This window comes from Protomyctophum parallelum, assembly GCF_964188405.1.
Source record: "Protomyctophum parallelum genome assembly, chromosome: 8".
Lineage (NCBI taxonomy): Eukaryota > Metazoa > Chordata > Actinopteri > Myctophiformes > Myctophidae > Protomyctophum > Protomyctophum parallelum.
Window position 1 is genome coordinate 45766172 of NC_139703.1, and position 18057 is coordinate 45784228.

Here is an 18057-nt window from a genome sequence, read left to right on the forward strand (position 1 = left end):
ATAAACAAAAGGGGACGAGCTCTTTAAAAGACTTGGAAACCTGACTCCCCGATCAAACCAAAAGACTCTGATTTGAGGTTTAATTCCCAATAAAACAAAGTGACCAAAACAGCATTCTTTCATCTCAGAAATATTGCTACGACCATTGCTATCTCAGCAGCAATCCTTAAAAACGAATTCATACTTTGCTTATCTCAAGTAGGTTAACTACTGCAATGCACTTTGTATAAGTCAGCCTCAGAAGTCCTTTGAAATGCTACCGTGTGAAGTGAGGGGCACCTTTGTTTGCTTTTCACGTCACAGGGGGCATGCTTAAACCAAACATAAAAAGTCCATAGACTTGGCTACCACACACATTAAAGGCAACACATGCATATTGAGTTGTAAAATTATCCACCAAACCCTTGAAGTAGCATTAAGTGGCATTTTACTGCTGAGAGCACTATACTAGCACATTGTCTGCCGGCTCCTATTAATAGTCAGACACAGTAAGCAGAGGAGAGTGTCGTTTGAGGTCAATCATTCCCACCCTCGCTTCCCTCTGAAGAAGTAGAATTGAGCTTGTTATGCAGGATGAAACAAAATGCATTGTAAAGGGAAAAAAACATTCCCATTTTGCAAGTGTTTTGTTTCCTTTTTGGCATGACAATGAGTTCTGGGGACTGGGGTTGTATTCTCACGTTGTATAATACGGTATAGTAACTGTAGTTCATACTTCTAGGAATAGGATTCACTTTCATACAGTAATTCACAGTAAACTAGTTAAACACATGTTCTAACAGTATGTAGGCAATGCTAATCATCTTTGTTTTGATTAATGCTTGTAATATGTTACAAAATCACAAAATTATTTATTTAAAAATGTCCTTGATTACTTTCCCCACAGATTGAGTTTGCTGTATTCAAAGGAGAGATTGTCATTCACAAGCAGTTGGATGAGAGTCATATTTGCCCGTGGCAATTGAAGATGATGTTACCATGGAGACAAATTGTACTTCTAGCAATCACTGGATGCCTTGCAGGTAAGATATTTTACTACACAATTTAATGGAGATGAACTGCATCTGATATGGCCATCCATGTCATAACCCAATTTATTTTAATAGCTTGAGCTGATTTCTAATGTAAATTTCTTAAAGGATTAGTTTGCCCAAGAAATTACTTTATTTCTATAATCTTACTCACCCTGTGATGTTTTGAATACAAGGCAAGTGTTAATTTGTACTGTATAACATTCCTTCATAGCTAATGAATCCAAAAAACAAGAAAATACTTGAATACTTGCAGGCCAAGATTAACAGCAGGAAAACCATATAAAACAATCTAGTTAAAACTCCAAAACAAAAGCTGCATTTTACTGTGGGAGCAACTGGGAGGGGTGGGGAAAATGGAGAACAGGGCGCATCTATGAAACAATTCAAGGCCAACATGTACATGTACAGCATGTTGAGACAGGATTATAGGCTGATTCAGGGTACATATGTTTTGGTGTGGAGTTCTCCTTTAACAATGAACTACTCCTTTAATGGTTAAAAAAAATAAAACCATTATATCACGCTGGGCAAGACCTACGCTGTAGAGTGCATTGCTGGAATTTGGCGGAAGTAGCGGGAATTTGGCGGACGTCCCGCTCAGGGAAATGACGTTGACGCTTTACAAATCTGTTTACAGTACATTCTCTGTGTATGAAACGTGTTGTGATTGACCGAAAAATATCATATCCGGGGGAAATGCATCTGACGGATGTTCTGGCCCGACAATTCCGGCTATGCAATCTCTGCCTTAGATTGTGACCAGGCTTTTCTCTTCACAGATGAGTAAGGCTGGGACCGAGGCTACCATTATATAGTATACTTTTATTCTCCATCAATATTGTGATCATAACTGCAGAACGTTAGAATGCTACCAATAAGGTTATATTGATTAAGTTGCTGTTATCTTCACTATGGTGTCCTTCACCAATTCCCACAGCAACCTCCATCTGTTCATTTACAAAACACTGTCAGGGGCATCTGGGATTCCATTCCCATTCCTGTTTATGACATGTCCGAGATTATTATCAGAATCCCTAGAATGGAACTGGCTCTGCTCTGCTCTTTTAGCACAATCTACTTGCTAGTGTACCTTGTTCTGCCCTTGTGGCCACATGGGATTTGAAGAGGAGAAATACAGATACTCTACAAGAATGTCAACCTTTGCACAAATGACATTGTAAATCCCAATGAATGTTATTCAAATTGGCTCATGGGTAATTCACACCCACGTCTCGGGGGAATAAGCTTCAAGCAAACTAACCTTAAAGGACAGTACTAGTGGTATTAACATTTAGGTTATTCTGCTCTTTGTTCTGCCTTTTGTAGCAATTAATACAGACCATTATTAATATTAGCTTTACATTATTTAGATAGTAGTGTTACTTTTACACATTTCAGTAACGCTTCCGTAGGGTCCATGCAGTAGGTTTAATTTATTTGTCACTACTCGTGCACTTCCCACACATGCGTTTAGTAGTACCAAAATGAATACACCCACTTGATTCTTGAATCACTGTATCTGAAAATGGACTCAAAACACCAACAAATTAAATGCAAACTGTGAATGCAAACTGTTCCACCACCCACACGTCTTGTTCTACGTGTCTCTGAGTTATGAGCTGCAAGTCATTTTGACCTTGACCGTTGCAACCCAAAATGTAATAATGTCTTCAAAGAAGATTACTGATCATTCACAACCACATGCACGCACGCGTGCACGCACACGCACGCACATGCACGCACACACACACACACACACACACACACACACACACACACACACACACACACACACACACACACACACACACACACACACACACACACACACACACACACACACACACACACACACACACACACACACACACACACACACACACAACCAATTACAATACCCTGCTATGCATGAGGGCAGTGTAACAACAAGCTATCTAATTGGTTTAACCCTACTGTTTCTGTTCACCTAATGGCCTTTCCAGCCACCATTAGGACAAAACATCCACTTTCACACAATCTAAAAAATGAATGGGCAGATGGTGATAAAACTTCTAGAAGAGATGCTCCCCGAGCAGTAACCATTTCAGTGAAAAGCCCAGTCCGTAAACTCAGTTGTAGTTGCCAAATTAATCATGCAGATGGACGCCTGCAGGGGTCTGTGCACTGGCATTTCTTAGTGTCTGCTGTCACGATCATGACTTGACAATGAATTGTCACACATTTTTGCGATTAATGATTCAATTCAATTTAATGATTTGTTTTTCCCAGTTTAAATCCCCCCCCCCCCCCCAATATAATTCTTCCCATACCCTGTACCCCCCAACACCCCCACCTCCATACCAACACGCATTGATGTGTGTTGTCACTGCTGGTGTATCCTACTGACCTACCTGCCAGTGAGGAGCCCCCACTGGGAGGGCGTAGAGCCTTCGTCCTACTCCTCCCGCCCCCACTCCCCACTGACAGGTGCTGCCTCACTTGGTAGGTCTTTTTGTAGTGACAAATATAACCTTCCCCGCCCGGCTTCCCTCCCCCGAACACGGGCCAATTGTGTTTGTAGACACTCGACAAAGCAGACTGCATCGTCGTGAATTCAACCCCCCAGACTCTGCGGTGGTGGGCAGCTACTTTACCAGTCTGTGCCACACAAGCCATAGCCTGGGGTCCACCTATGCTTTCTATGGCATAGGCAGCTCCCGGCAGGATCCGCCAGGAGAATCTAGACGCAGCTGCGCGACATGAGACTAATTAATTAGAGCGACAGAGAGAGAGAGGAGTGTGTGTGTGTACGGGTGTGCGTGTGTGCGTCAATTCAACAAAGGTGCAGACGATCAGAAATCAGCAGAGAGTGATCGACGTTTGTGCTACTCTATGCCGAATTGAAGGGGACTCTGTCCAAGACTTTTTTTTCTCCCTGGAAATAAAAATGTCTGTGTTTCCGAGGATACACAAGCCAAAACATAACCATTGTTATAGAATAAATCTAGCTCACAACACAAAAAGTTGAAATATGGAGATTTCTGACTGGCAGCAATGATGACTGCAAAGCAAAGGTGTATGCATGTATCTTGCAATGGACGAGTGCTGCATGCCTCGCTATAATCAGCTTGACCTTGTCAAAGCAGGCTGACTGGGGTTGTGATCCTTGTCAAAAGCAGTGCAGCACTGATCTGCAAACACAACCCCTTCTGCACCTCACCTCCCACATCAGCATGCAGCAATAAGGAACCCCAAATACCATACAAGGTGGGAAAATACACGCCACTGAGACTCAGGAAATTCACCCATCTGCCACATGCTACTGCCTCCAAATTCTGCAGCACCCTTAGGTTTTTTTCAGAATAGATAATTGGGCTATAAAGGCTACAGATTGCAGTGAGCTTCCAGAAAACCAATTTCCAGTTTGTTTCAGTATAGCTTTTATCACTTATTATTCAGATATCTACTATAATTCACATAATCTCTGTCTGTGTATCTCACACAAAATGTGTCCCAGGTATGACTCGGTAAAACGTCCAAACGTTTGGTCTCAAACCTGTCTCATATGTCCCCAAGGTGTGCTGTGCAGAATGGCATTTCAAACAAACCAACAGTTTCGGAGAACCCAAAAATCCACAAATACTGTACCTGAGTAAGAGGCAGAAAACCACTCTAGTGTCTGACATTTATGTTTGTTTTGTTTATTCATTTCTACAAGGTAACATCGTAATGAGAATCAAGAGTTCAGGCGTCTGCTATTAATTTGTCTTCTGTTGACTTTTGGTTCATGTTGGACTGTTTTTTTACATAATTTTATCCTCAGTAGCTTGCAAAGCACATCTATGAAATAAAGTGTATTAATAATGGTTTTGAAAATTGACCACATCGTAATAATCAAGTCAATTATTCAGTAAATCTTGAAGAAATTAAAAAAATCTTTAAAATGCTCATCCCTGATGTGGAGATTTTCCATTGTAGTCATAAACTATTTGTAATTGCTTGGCTACTGATTTTCACTGTCCCAGTAATGCATAGCATTAATAAGTAGGCTCGCCCAAAATGCAGGAAAGATTACTCATCTTGCTAAAGCCATATGGAGCAGACGTTGCATACATACTGTACAAACTATGCAAATATGGCACTGAATTAAACCACAAAATGTGGTTATTTGGCTTGCAATCATAGGAGAACCTCTTCCATCCTGATACGCCTTTAGAAGTGTGTGTACATATGGAGCCGCAATGATGACTGGAATAGTTCCTTAAAAGGATCCCTGGCTAATAAGACAAATATGCCTTAAAACATTATACTTGCCCTCTATAACTAAAAATTTAAACTTAACACCATCAATATTTTATTTCTTTCATAAATGGAGAATCTTTCATGTCATATGTGCGGGGCGGCGATGGCTCAGGGGTAGAGTGCCTGGATGGTAACCGTAAGGTTGCCAGTTCAAACCCGGGCTCCCCCAGAGTTACTGTCAAAGTGTCCTTGAGCAAGACACTGAACCCCTAATTGCTCCCGATGTGCTAGTTGGTGCCTTGCATGGTTTCCACTGCCATCGGTGTATGAATGGGTGAATGTAATGCACAATCTCTGTAAAGCGCCTTGGATAAAGGCGCTATATAAATGCACCATTTACCATTTACCATTATATGTCCATGTGTGGTCTGTGGAATGTATGGAATGCATATGCTATGTGGCAACCCAGGGGAGAATAGGCAAGATTCACAATAAAATAAGAGGCTCAGAGTCAGATGTAACTTAAATTGTCTTTTATTAACTTGTGGGAAAGGGGAAAACGGGGCAAAACGTCAACTTAGGGTTCCTCCTGACAGGGGCTTGGGCTTCTATGCACAATCCTGTGGGCAGAGCAGAGAGAGAGCTAGTGACTAATGCATTCAGGTGGGGGAAGAGTGCTGTATGCCCTCCCTTGTGGAGTTCAGTTGGCCTAGGAGGTAGGGAGAGAGAGAGAACGAGACCAGGTGAGCCACAATACACGCACACCACATCCAAGTGGGTCCAAATGTTTGAGTTAAATCTTGTACTCACTTGTGTGATATCCCTCATACCAGCCTCCTCATGAACAGAGTGATTCCTGCTTCCTCACTCCTCCATTAGTCCAAACTGACTCACTAGGCAGCTTGGGCGTCGGCTATTTAAAAGCTTCTGTTGATTGCCTTACTGGCTGCAGGTGCGTCCAATCCATGTCCAGGCTCCCATTGGCTGCAATACCTGTACACTGGACGGGTACAGGGTGATATACTATCACCTCCCCCAGCCTCCTTCTGTGGGGAATAGGCCTGGCTGTTTCCCCTGGTTTGCCACAGCTAATACAAATCTTTAAAATATTGCTTTGATGCTTATATTAACCTAAGGAAGTATTAAGTTGTTTTTATTAGTATATGCATTCCATACATTCCACAGGTCTAGACCACACATGGACATATGACATCATCAACCTGCGACGGGAGCAGTCCCTATTGAGTGGAAGATTCTCTGTTTATGAAAGAAATTAAATATTGATGGTGTTTTTATTTTGTAATTTCAGTTATAGAGGTCAAGTATAATGTTTTAAGGCATATTTGTCTCAGCCAGGGATCCTTTTGGGGCGAAAATATCAAAACCATCGCTTTAATCTGTTATTCTAAGGAAATACACTGTATTTTGATGTAGTCTTTATTCTTTACCCAACAAAACTAAACCAAGCTGAAGAACCAGTAGAGAAACATACAAAAGGTTAAATAGGTTCTTTGTAAGGCAGTGGTGCTGTACCACCTCAACCTCTCCAAAGAACCACTGAAGAGCCATCTTCGTTTTTTGTAATGTCCCGGTATTTTACGCAGCGCAAATGTGTCACGTTACCGTGGATAGACGTGGTCGAATGAGGAGACTGAAGCCCTGATCGAAATGAGGACGAGTACATTAATCAATTGATTAAGGAAACACATAAAAACACTGCAGTGTATTATAGCCTACAGAATATTCTGTCTGTCTGTCTGTGCGTGCCGTAAACATGGAGTGCTGTCACTGTGTGGTTACTGGGGAGTAGGGACTTTCATCTCGATAAACTTGTAAACGTTTTGTGCTGCTGTCTGTTATATCAGTGTTAAGTCATACTCTGTTCCACTCAAAGGACATTAAGGAAACAACTCCAAGATTTTCAACTCATTCAACTTTTATTTTCCAACTTTTTCATGCTGTGCACAGTTGGCTTCATTTGTTGATTGGTTGGTTCGCAAATTATGTTAGGTTGAAAACCTAACAACAAATGATAATACTGCACATTAAGCAGTATTGCAAATATCACTGATTAAGACAAAATAATATCACCGACCATTGGCGTCTTTGGACTTGGAACATGCCGAGTAGATCTTTCTCTGGGAGATGTAGTTACCAGAGTGTGATGTTGGAAGATGCCTAGCAAACTCTCCACTTCTGAGTTTCAACCAAACAATCAGTGCGCTCAGCGCGTGGCTGCGTGCGTACTGCGTATAGTGAGAGAGAGAGAGGGGGGGTCCAAACGGCATGACACATGCACGTTATGAGTATAATTTTATCACCATAGATTTCACTGTGTAGGCTAGTTTATGAATGGAACACATTGATAAAGGTCCCCCCTGCTGCGTTTCCAATTGCTGCGGATGACAGTGTGAAGGCAAACCGCAGCAAATTAAATATGCAAGAATCCCAACTTCTCCGCCCATTCGCATCGAGTCTACCGAAGTATTAGGTGACTTCTGTTGACTTTTGGTTCATGTTGGACTGTTTTTTTACATAATTTTATCCTCAGCAGCTTGCAAAGCACATCTATGAAATAAAGTGTATTAATAATGGTTTTGAAAATTGACCACATCGTAATAATCAAGTCAATTATTCAGTAAATCTTGAAGAAATTAAAAAATTCTTTAAAATGCTCATCCCTGATGTGGAGATTTTCCATTGTAGTCATAAACTATTTGTAATTGCTTGGCTACTGATTTTCACTGTCCCAGTAATGCATAGCATTAATAAGTAGGCTCCCCCAAAATGCAGGAAAAATTACTCATCTTGCTAAATATTCTATCATATGATAATATGGAGCAGCCATATGGAGCAGCCATTGCATACATACTGTACAAACTATGCAAATATGGCACTGAATTAAACCACAAAATGTGGTTATTTGGCTTGCAATCATAGGAGAACCTCTTCCATCCTGATACGCCTTTAGAAGTGTGTGTACAGATGGAGCCGCAATGATGACTGGAATAGTTCCTTAAAAGGATCCCTGGCTAATAAGACAAATATGCCGTAAAACATTATACTTGCCCTCTATAACTAAAAATTTAAACTTAAAACACCATCAATATTTTATTTATTTCATAAATAGAGAATCTTTCATGTCATATGTCCATGTGTGGTCTGTGGAATGTATGGAATGCATATGCTATGTGGCTACCCAGGGGAGAATAGGCAAGATTCACAATAAAATAAGAGGCTCAGAGTCAGATGTAACTTAAATTGTCTTTTATTAACTTGTGGGAAAGGGGAAAACGGGGCAAAACGTCAACTTAGGGTTCCTCCTGTCTGGGGCTTGGGCTTCTATGCACAGTCCTGTGGGCAGAGCAGAGAGAGAGCTAGTGACTAATGCATTCAGGTGGGGGAGAGTGCTGTATGCTCTCCCTTGTGGAGTTCAGTTGGCCTAGGAGGGAGGGAGAGAGAGAGAACGAGACCAGGTGAGCCACAATACACGCACAGCACATCCAAGTGGGTCCAAAGGTTTGAGTTAAATCTTGTACTCACTTGTGAGATATCCCTCATACCAGCCTCCTCATGAACAGAGTGATTCCTGCTTCCTCACTCCTCCATTAGTCCAAACTGACTCACTAGGCAGCTTGGGCGTCGGCTATTTAAAAGCTTCTGTTGATTGCCTTACTGGCTGCAGGTGCGTCCAATCCATGTCCAGGCTCCCATTGGCTGCAATACCTGTACACTGGACGGGTACAGGGTGATATACTCCCTCTATCACCTCCCCCAGCCTCCTTCTGTGGGGAATAGGCCTGGCTGTTTCCACTGGTTTGCCACAGCTAATACAAATATAAAAAATATTGCTTTGATGCTTATATTAACCTAAGGAAGTATTAAGTTGTTTTTATTAGTATATGCATTCCATACATTCCACAGGTCTAGACCACACATGGACATATGACATCATCAACCTGCGACGGGAGCAGTCCCTATTGAGTGGAAGATTCTCTGTTTATGAAAGAAATTAAATATTGATGGTGTTTTTATTTTGTAATTTCAGTTATAGAGGTCAAGTATAATGTTTTAAGGCATATTTGTCTCAGCCAGGGATCCTTTTGGGGCAAAAATATCAAAACCATCGCTTTAATCTGTTATTCTAAGGAAATACACTGTATTTTGATGTAGTCTTTATTCTTTACCCAACAAAACTAAACCAAGCTGAAGAACCAGTAGAGAAACATACAAAAGGTTAAATAGGTTCTTTGTAAGGCAGTGGTGCTGTACCACCTCAACCTCTCCAAAGAACCACTGAAGAGCCATCTTCGTTTTTTGTAATGTCCCGGTATTTTACGCAGCGCAAATGTGTCACGTTACCGTGGATAGACGTGGTCGAATGAGGAGACTGAAGCCCTGATCGAAATGAGGACGAGTACATTAATCAATTGATTAAGGAAACACATAAAAACACTGCAGTGTATTATAGCCTACAGAATATTCTGTCTGTCTGTCTGTGCGTGCCGTAAACATGGAGTGCTGTCACTGTGTGGTTACTGGGGAGTAGGGACTTTCATCTCGATAAACTTGTAAACGTTTTGTGCTGCTGTCTGTTATATCAGTGTTAAGTCATACTCTGTTCCACTCAAAGGACATTAAGGAAACAACTCCAAGATTTTCAACTCATTCAACTTTTATTTTCCAACTTTTTCATGCTGTGCACAGTTGGCTTCATTTGTTGATTGGTTGGTTCGCAAATTATGTTAGGTTGAAAACCTAACAACAAATGATAATACTGCACATTAAGCAGTATTGCAAATATCACTGATTAAGACAAAATAATATCACCGACCATTGGCGTCTTTGGACTTGGAACATGCCGAGTAGATCTTTCTCTGGGAGATGTAGTTACCAGAGTGTGATGTTGGAAGATGCCTAGCAAACTCTCCACTTCTGAGTTTCAACCAAACAATCAGTGCGCTCAGCGCGTGGCTGCGTGCGTACTGCGTATAGTGAGAGAGAGAGAGGGGGGGTCCAAACGGCATGACACATGCACGTTATGAGTATAATTTTATCACCATAGATTTCACTGTGTAGGCTAGTTTATGAATGGAACACATTGATAAAGGTCCCCCCTGCTGCGTTTCCAATTGCTGCGGATGACAGTGTGAAGGCAAACCGCAGCAAATTAAATATGCAAGAATCCCAACTTCTCCGCCCATTCGCATCGAGTCTACCGAAGTATTAGGTGAGAATGTGACCTAAGTGACTAACTGGGCTCTACTTCTGCTTGACAGTAGGCACCTACACTGTATATTTAGAAATATTATGTAAACTTGTTGCAGCATTAAAGCAGAATAAAATAGTAGAAGTAATAGAAGTCACATCCTACATTTACGTTTGTCTTGTGTTTTTACAGATATAATAAAATGGTTAAAAAAATAAGTGCTCACATAATAAAACCTAGCCTGGTAAACATCCCGGTCAGGTGAATTCACATTATTATGTATCTTCTGCAGACAGTCTGGCCCGAGCCAATCAGCACCTGTCAATCACAGGGCCCTGAGTGCAGACCAGGCTATCATATAAAGCATAGTGCTTAAATATCTATGCTATCAGATCTGTTGATGATGTTTTGCTCAGTCACATTTTTCTAGCTAAAAACAAAAAGGAACATTCAAAGAAAGAAGGGGCAATACAGACAAACACAACAATCACAGAGTCACGCCTTCCCACAACTTCGTTGTACTGTATATCCTGTATTGAGTTTAATCTTTGTACTATTTTCTCTGGGGGTTAAAGGGACTTTTTCTGTCTGTAGTAATATCATGACCTTTCTCTCTGCCTTTCTCTAGCCTGTGCAGAGGATGTGGTATTTCAAGGGCCAAGATGGAGGACAGAGCCCAGTGACCTCATTTTACCTATCAATTCTCCAGACCAGCAAGCTACCATTAGATGTGAGGCAGAAGGGAGCCCTTCTCCACAGTACAGGTAAAGTGCAGAGTCTAACTTACATTACTGCCATGTCATGGAAAATCTCCATCTGCCCGCTGTTTACTCTGCATATACCACATCACATCATATAAAACCGCCATTCGATGGTGCCTAATTGGTTGATGCTTGCAAATCTTCACCGCTGCATTAAGCAGGATACCGATAGAATAGATTGTTATTGATTTGGTTTTTCTGGAAGTAATTGCTCGGGGGAGATACTGTACCGTCCAACAAATAAGTTAAGCTTGAAAAAGTAACTCCCTAATTGAGTGTCTCTTCCTAACTGAAAAAGTTAGGAAGTTATTTCAGTTTGATATATGATTTTGAGCTAGTGTCAGAAAGCAAATGCATTAGGTAATGCATATGCCTGCACCATAGATGTGAACAAGGTTAACTTAATTAGTCATGAGATTTACGCGGCTGCTGTATGATTGAAGCTGATATGTTATAATATGGTGCAAGGATTAAGAAATCATTAGACGAGTAAAAAGGATTAAGATGACTAATTGCACCATAGATCCTTTGATATTCCCGTTGCTGCGGAGTATGCCTGAATACAACAGATACAGTAGTACTTCTTTTGTGGTAGATTGTGTTTCGCAGCTTGGTCAGCATCATGTAAATGCACAGCAAGCAGTGGAGAGATGCAATAACCTTGTGAGTGACATTCCGTTAAATGCTTACATTTCCTCTAATGCGTCTGTGCTAGAAACATGGTTTAAGCGCAGCAGCAGGGGTATCATTATACTGTACTTTTGCCAGCTGAGCTATCCTGGATGAAGTCTCAGCTGTAGCTTGCATACCAAAACTAATGGAGTGGAAGGCTTTCCACAAGTAAGTTAAACCATTTTGACATTCACTTTTGTTATTCGAAAGCACATTTGGATTGCTTTTGGGCCTAATAGCATGGTATAATAAAATGTGTTGCTGTCAGTAATGTATTTTTTTCCTAGCTATGAACAATCTTAGGTTTACCCGCTGATCCCTGCTGTGAGAGCGCTATGTCTATATATTTTACCGTGATTCAGTTACTGAAAGTTACCGCTTAGTTACTCAATTCAGCTTCGCCTACAATAGAAATGTGTGTGTTTTGACGAAAAAGTGGAAATTTACATGATTGTACCATTTTTAAATATGGATGTAGGAGCTCTCATTGCAATTTAAGTAGCAGATGACCTAATACTTCAAACTCAGGATTACAGTAACCACTTTAACCCTATATGGTTGACCAGAGATTTTAATCAATATACAGTGTATTTCCTTAGAATAACAGCTATTTTTGCAAGCAACCTCTCTGAACTTGAGATTGAAATGTGTCATCATTCTTTTAAAGGCACTAGTTTTGTGGAACATTTTGTGGCTTTAGTTGGTTATGTCGAAGGTTGTTTTCCTTTACACTGACTGTACTTGACTTGTTTACCTTCTGGCAAGGAGAGGACTTTTCTTTTTTCATTCCATATGATTAAATGGAAGAGATAAAACACTCAAATGTCCTGATATTGCCCTGAATGTCCTTTGGAAATATCCTTTGGGGTTGTTATTGCCAGTATATTCATACTGCTCAATGATACCACGTGAATAAACATGAATTTTATAATTAGTAATAAATAGTTTTGCCTTTGAAAAGTGTAAAACATTTCAAGCTTCCAATGTGTAATAATTTCCAATTTAACAGTATTTGACAGTACTGTATTTGTCCATAACAAATTATTTGACATTTGTTATGCACCAGAAATATATATTATATATATATTAAATAATTCATCTAAATTTTGTTCATAGGACATACTTAACCCCCCGTAGATTGTGTGCTATGCGGATTTTAAATAATCACAACTGCACTTTCTGCACGTCAAACGCCATAGGTACATTCTTTCATATGGTGTGGGAGTGTCCGAGTGTCCACTGACATGAATAGCGGAGGGGGCGGAGCTTCGCGCCAGTTTAGTCTCTATCCTTTTAATACTCTATGGTGGGGGATCCCATTTTTTTAATAAATGGGACCATAATTTTCCAAAAATAATATTATGACATTAGAAATGAGACTTTAAACTAGTGACTGGAAGCAAAAAGTATTCATGACCATGTTTATTAAGGTAATACAGTCTAGGTGAAGTTTGGCCCAAATACATGGACTTCTATGGGGCTATGGGTTTTTTTGGGTCCAATGACAGCGCCACAACAGGCCATTATATGAACTTTCAGGAAATCCCGATTTCCTTGTGGCTTCACAAAATATCTGTCTGACTGCCCCCCTGATCTGTACCTATAAATGCATTATAATCTGCTTATAAAACGATATAATTATAGTTGTATAAGAACTCAGTTATAGTTATAAGAACATGGTTATTGTTATAAGCATTATGATAATTGTATTAATTTATGACTACAACTATAATTACACAGTGCTATATATTCATGCAGATTATAATGCATTATACGCATGTTTATAATGCATTCTCAAGCTTATCTGGATCAGGACCCACTTTAAATGGTGAAAGTGTTCGTGCCGTTAAGTGTTCATGAAGATAGGTGGGCCGTGTGCATTTTCAGAGCATGTTTATTTTAATTCTATCCTCACGGCCCACCAAGGAGTCACGGCCCACAGGTTGAGAACCACTGAGACATTGAAGCATGCCAGGCCTATAAGAATAGCCTGATTCATGATTCATAGCTGATGATTCAGGGTTCTCTTGGCCCCTCCCACATCATAATGTAACCCCCTGGCCTATAGCATATACCTGCAAGGCATGGTATAAGTCCAAATATTGTCCATCATCCGTTGCTTCTGTGCTCATAGATCGAGGAAGTGACAATTCCAAATTCACTCTCATTGTTATGTATGACAAAAACGTTCTCACCCATACAATCAGTGGCACCGCTGACTGTTTGTGCTAAATAAACCTTAAACTCACTGTTAGACCAGGCGGGGACGAGGGGCTGCTTCAGTTCTTCAGCTCTGAGCACTGTGTGTGTCTTCTTGGTACCCATTGCCCATGGGTGAATTACCGGTATATGCACAAAAGCTACAGGCCAGTCAATGACATCAATACTGTGCTGTGATTGTGAAGCTGTCTATATCCGTACCCAGCTGTGCCTACCTATGTTATTGCGTTGTAGTTGTGTATGTCTGTCTAAAATCAGTATCATTGCCCAGGTTATTATGGCTGTAGTTTTGAGGCCAGTCTATGATGGCACATGGCAGGCATCTATGATATATCAGTACTGTGATATCAGGCATCTATGATATATCAGTACTGTGATATCAGGCATCTATGATATATCAGTACTGTGATATCAGGCATCTATGATATATCAGTACTGTGATATCAGGCATGCATGTCCATTATTATGGGCATCATTCAGGAGCACAGACACACTTACCCACAATGTCAGCTTTATCCTGAGGAGGTGTCAATCTGCGTGTTCAGGTTTTAGTCCTCGCAGTTGGCGAGGACTACGTGCGTGCGTGCGTGCGTGTGTGCGTGCGTGCGTGTGTGTATTTGATGGAAAACCTCAAGGTCAGCCAGAGTGCAGTCAGACCATGTCAGACCACAGACACAATGAAAATGATCGGCAGGAGTCTTTGGACTTTGTGCTGGAGTATTGTACTAAAGCCTGGTTCTAAAACGGGTAGTCCCAATACTTCATTCTGATTGGCTGGTTACCGTCACATGACCGGTGTAAATTTCACCGATAACCCACTCCTTCAATCACTTTGTATCATCCTGCAGCCTTGTTGCTGAACTGGGGAAGGGGAGCGCTTGATTGAATTACAAACACAAGCCGTGCGGGCGTCTAAGCACCGCCCGGCTCATATGACTGTGAATGTGTGGCTCCAGGCAGCCCCGTAAAAACATCAAGCGCTATTCTCCCGTCACATAGCCTACTTGCCGAGCACAACAAGGAAATTATGTGGCTCGCTCTGGTAGTGCAAAGCGTAGCTACTTTTGTGAATTCAATAGTTTTATTAGGTTAATATTGCTATATGTTTGTAACCGTTTTAGAAAAGCAATAAGCCACTCGAGGCCCCAGCTTACTGGGTATTTTACACTGGCTGCGGGGTAGAAGACCCTCGGCTGCGCCTCGGGTCTGCCTACGCCCCCAGCCAGTGTAAAATACCCGGTAACCTGAGACCTCTCGTGGCTTATTGCTTAATTTTATACTTTACGACAGTGTCTGGTCTGGTGCCGAAAATAGCCAATCTACAAGCTCACAAAGTATCGCAGAGCATATTGAGCAATTTGAGCTTGAGATTGCACATCTGCTATTTTTGGCACGGGACACAGTCGTAATTAAAATAAAATTTGAAAATAAGATTGCCATGGTGGGGTTAGGGTTCATTTATATGTAATATATTGTCTATTGTATATAAAAAAAAGATCCATATATCAAGCAATGTCTGCCATTTGTCCATTATACATCAGGCAGGCTGATAACAGTTTGACTTCTAAAAAGTAACATGACATTAAAGAATTATCGAAAGGAAGGTGCCATGTGGTTATGATTCTTCCACAAAATCTATTAAGGTGCTCTTATAAAGAAACACAGCGAGGTGGGAGTATTCGTAAGTATGTATCCAATGCCTGTGTGGCCACTCTGAGGTCCGAGTGGTCCCTTTCTCAATATCCAAATAAATTTAACAAAAATAAATAAATAATTATTATTATTACCCTAATTATTTTGACTGGTTTAGTACAAAGTAACTACATTGTGTAGAATACTTCCATGCAAGTAAAAATAGTACCTCTCCTCCATTTTGTCCGAGGGAAGTTCAAGTTAGTTGAGTTTCATTTTTGCTGTTAAAGGTTCTCATTTCCAGCAGTTGTATTCTTTTCTGGGACGATGCATGATTCAACAGTTATTATTATTATTTTTTAACTAAATTATAAAATAAAATATTATGCTTCGGGTCTTTGAGACCCTAATTTCACCCCCCCCCCCCCCCCCCCATCTCTCTGTCTATCTTTCTGTCATCTATGACGTCAGTTTTGTGACTTCAGTTATGTCCATGTTTGGGCATAATCCAGGCCCACAGACACCTTGAACAACTGTATATGTGGAGATTGCTTGGATAGACAGGATAGAAACATGAATGAAAAGGGAGAAAGGAGTGGTGTCCTTTCACTACAGCTAAAGACATTTCATTGTTTAGATTTGTTCCACCGCTCTCTTTCACCCACTGATCTTTCGTCATCAGTACCTCTCACTCCATAGACAGCTTATGAGGGCCAGGGCTTAGAAGTCTTTTGTGACATGACAGTATATGTGAAGGTTGTTGATGACAGGTTTCTCATGTACTGCAATGGCACAAAGGCTAGGTTATCTAAAACCTAATTTATAGTTTGTCGTACGAAAGGGTTGCTCATCAATCAATATTCTTTTTTTTATCTGTCATTTTTTAGCGAGCGATGCCATCATGGATTATAACTCAGTCGTTCGGTGTCGCCGCTGCCAGAGTGGGTGTCTTCGTGCTTGTGCGCAGATATCCCCACCTGCACCCATGGCAGCCATGTGCTCTAGATGTGTGTGATCTGTTCAAGCTTCCTGCCATCTTCTTGCATTAACTTGAGGCATGCTGTGTGGCTGCAAATATAGCCAGCTTCCCCATCCTTCTCTTGGGATTCTTCCCCCGTTCATTCCTCCTTTCCGCTTGTACAATACTGTACATACAAGATCCTCCTTCCCGCAGAAATCATCCTTCCAGCAGAAACACCCAGCGGATTATGTTACGCTGAAATGGAGAACGGCAAGCACAGCTGGAAGGAACAACTACAGCATTTTCCACACAGTATAGTCGAAGATTGGAATAGTGAAATGTCTCTTTATTTAAAAGATAATGTAAGCTAGTGTATGCCATATGAATTCATATATATTCATATACTTCATATAATTTTGTTTGTCGAATTGACAAAATCAGTCAGGATTAACAGTGAAAGGGCATAGGCAGGTGGGAGAACAAGTAGAGCCCTGCTATTTTTTGTATAGTTTGTGATTTTTATTTCCCGTAATTTTACAGTAGTATCATTGCCGTGGCAGTTACTAAAAGTATCACCATGCATCATATCTTAGTTTTTACAAACTCACTTATCTTCCTGCTAGAATGGCGTTCTTTGCATACTGTGTTTTCAGAAATGGCTAAAGTCCCATCACCTGTCATTAGGATGCCATTCATTGTGGAACCCGATCAAACAATCTGCCGACAGACATGAATCTGACACTATATAATCAAGTTACTTGTGATCCATCAACTGTGCTATGCAGTTTATCTTATTTAGGTACTTATTTTTGTTTTGTTTATACAAGAAGAGAGTGTGTGTGTGTGTGTGTGTGTGTGTGTGTGTGTGTGTGTGTGTGTGTGTGTGTGTGTGTGTGTGTGTGTGTGTGTGTGTGTGTGTGTGTGTGTGTGTGTGTGTGTGTGTGTGTGTGTGTGTGTGTGTGTGTGTAATGTATGTTATGTCAATACAAATATTATTGAAAAACAAACTGTGCTATGCACATTTTATCAGTCTAAACTCTATACTCTATAGTCTACTATACTTTGGCATTCATTACTAAGGAGTGTTTGATTCTATAGTTTTGACAGCTGTATTGGATAGCCATTACTTTCTAGTTTTTGTGTGCTCATATTAAAGTCATTATGTGATATGAAATTCATTAAAGGGTCCTAATTATAATTTGTGAATTTCAAATAGGAAATAATCTTCTTATCATGCTGCCAAGCCTAATTTATTTCTCATTTTTAGAATTGTGACCCCATTAAACATAACATACAGCTTGTATAAGTTATATTGATACTGACACAGAGAAATTAAAATCATACTTT

The 18057-nt window shown here is 40.6% G+C and overlaps 1 protein-coding gene across 1 annotated transcript in view; it reads left to right on the forward strand.

Annotated features, from left to right (window-relative positions):
• The window catches only part of cntn3b (contactin 3b), a 66005-nt gene that overhangs the window by 10155 nt on the left and 37793 nt on the right, over window positions 1-18057 (forward strand). Inside the window, exons 2-3 of the mRNA XM_083770896.1 lie at window positions 887-1022; window positions 11093-11228. Of these exons, the coding sequence (XP_083627022.1) occupies window positions 968-1022; window positions 11093-11228 (191 nt within the window). The 5' untranslated portion in view covers window positions 887-967. The remainder of the gene's footprint in view (window positions 1-886; window positions 1023-11092; window positions 11229-18057) is intronic.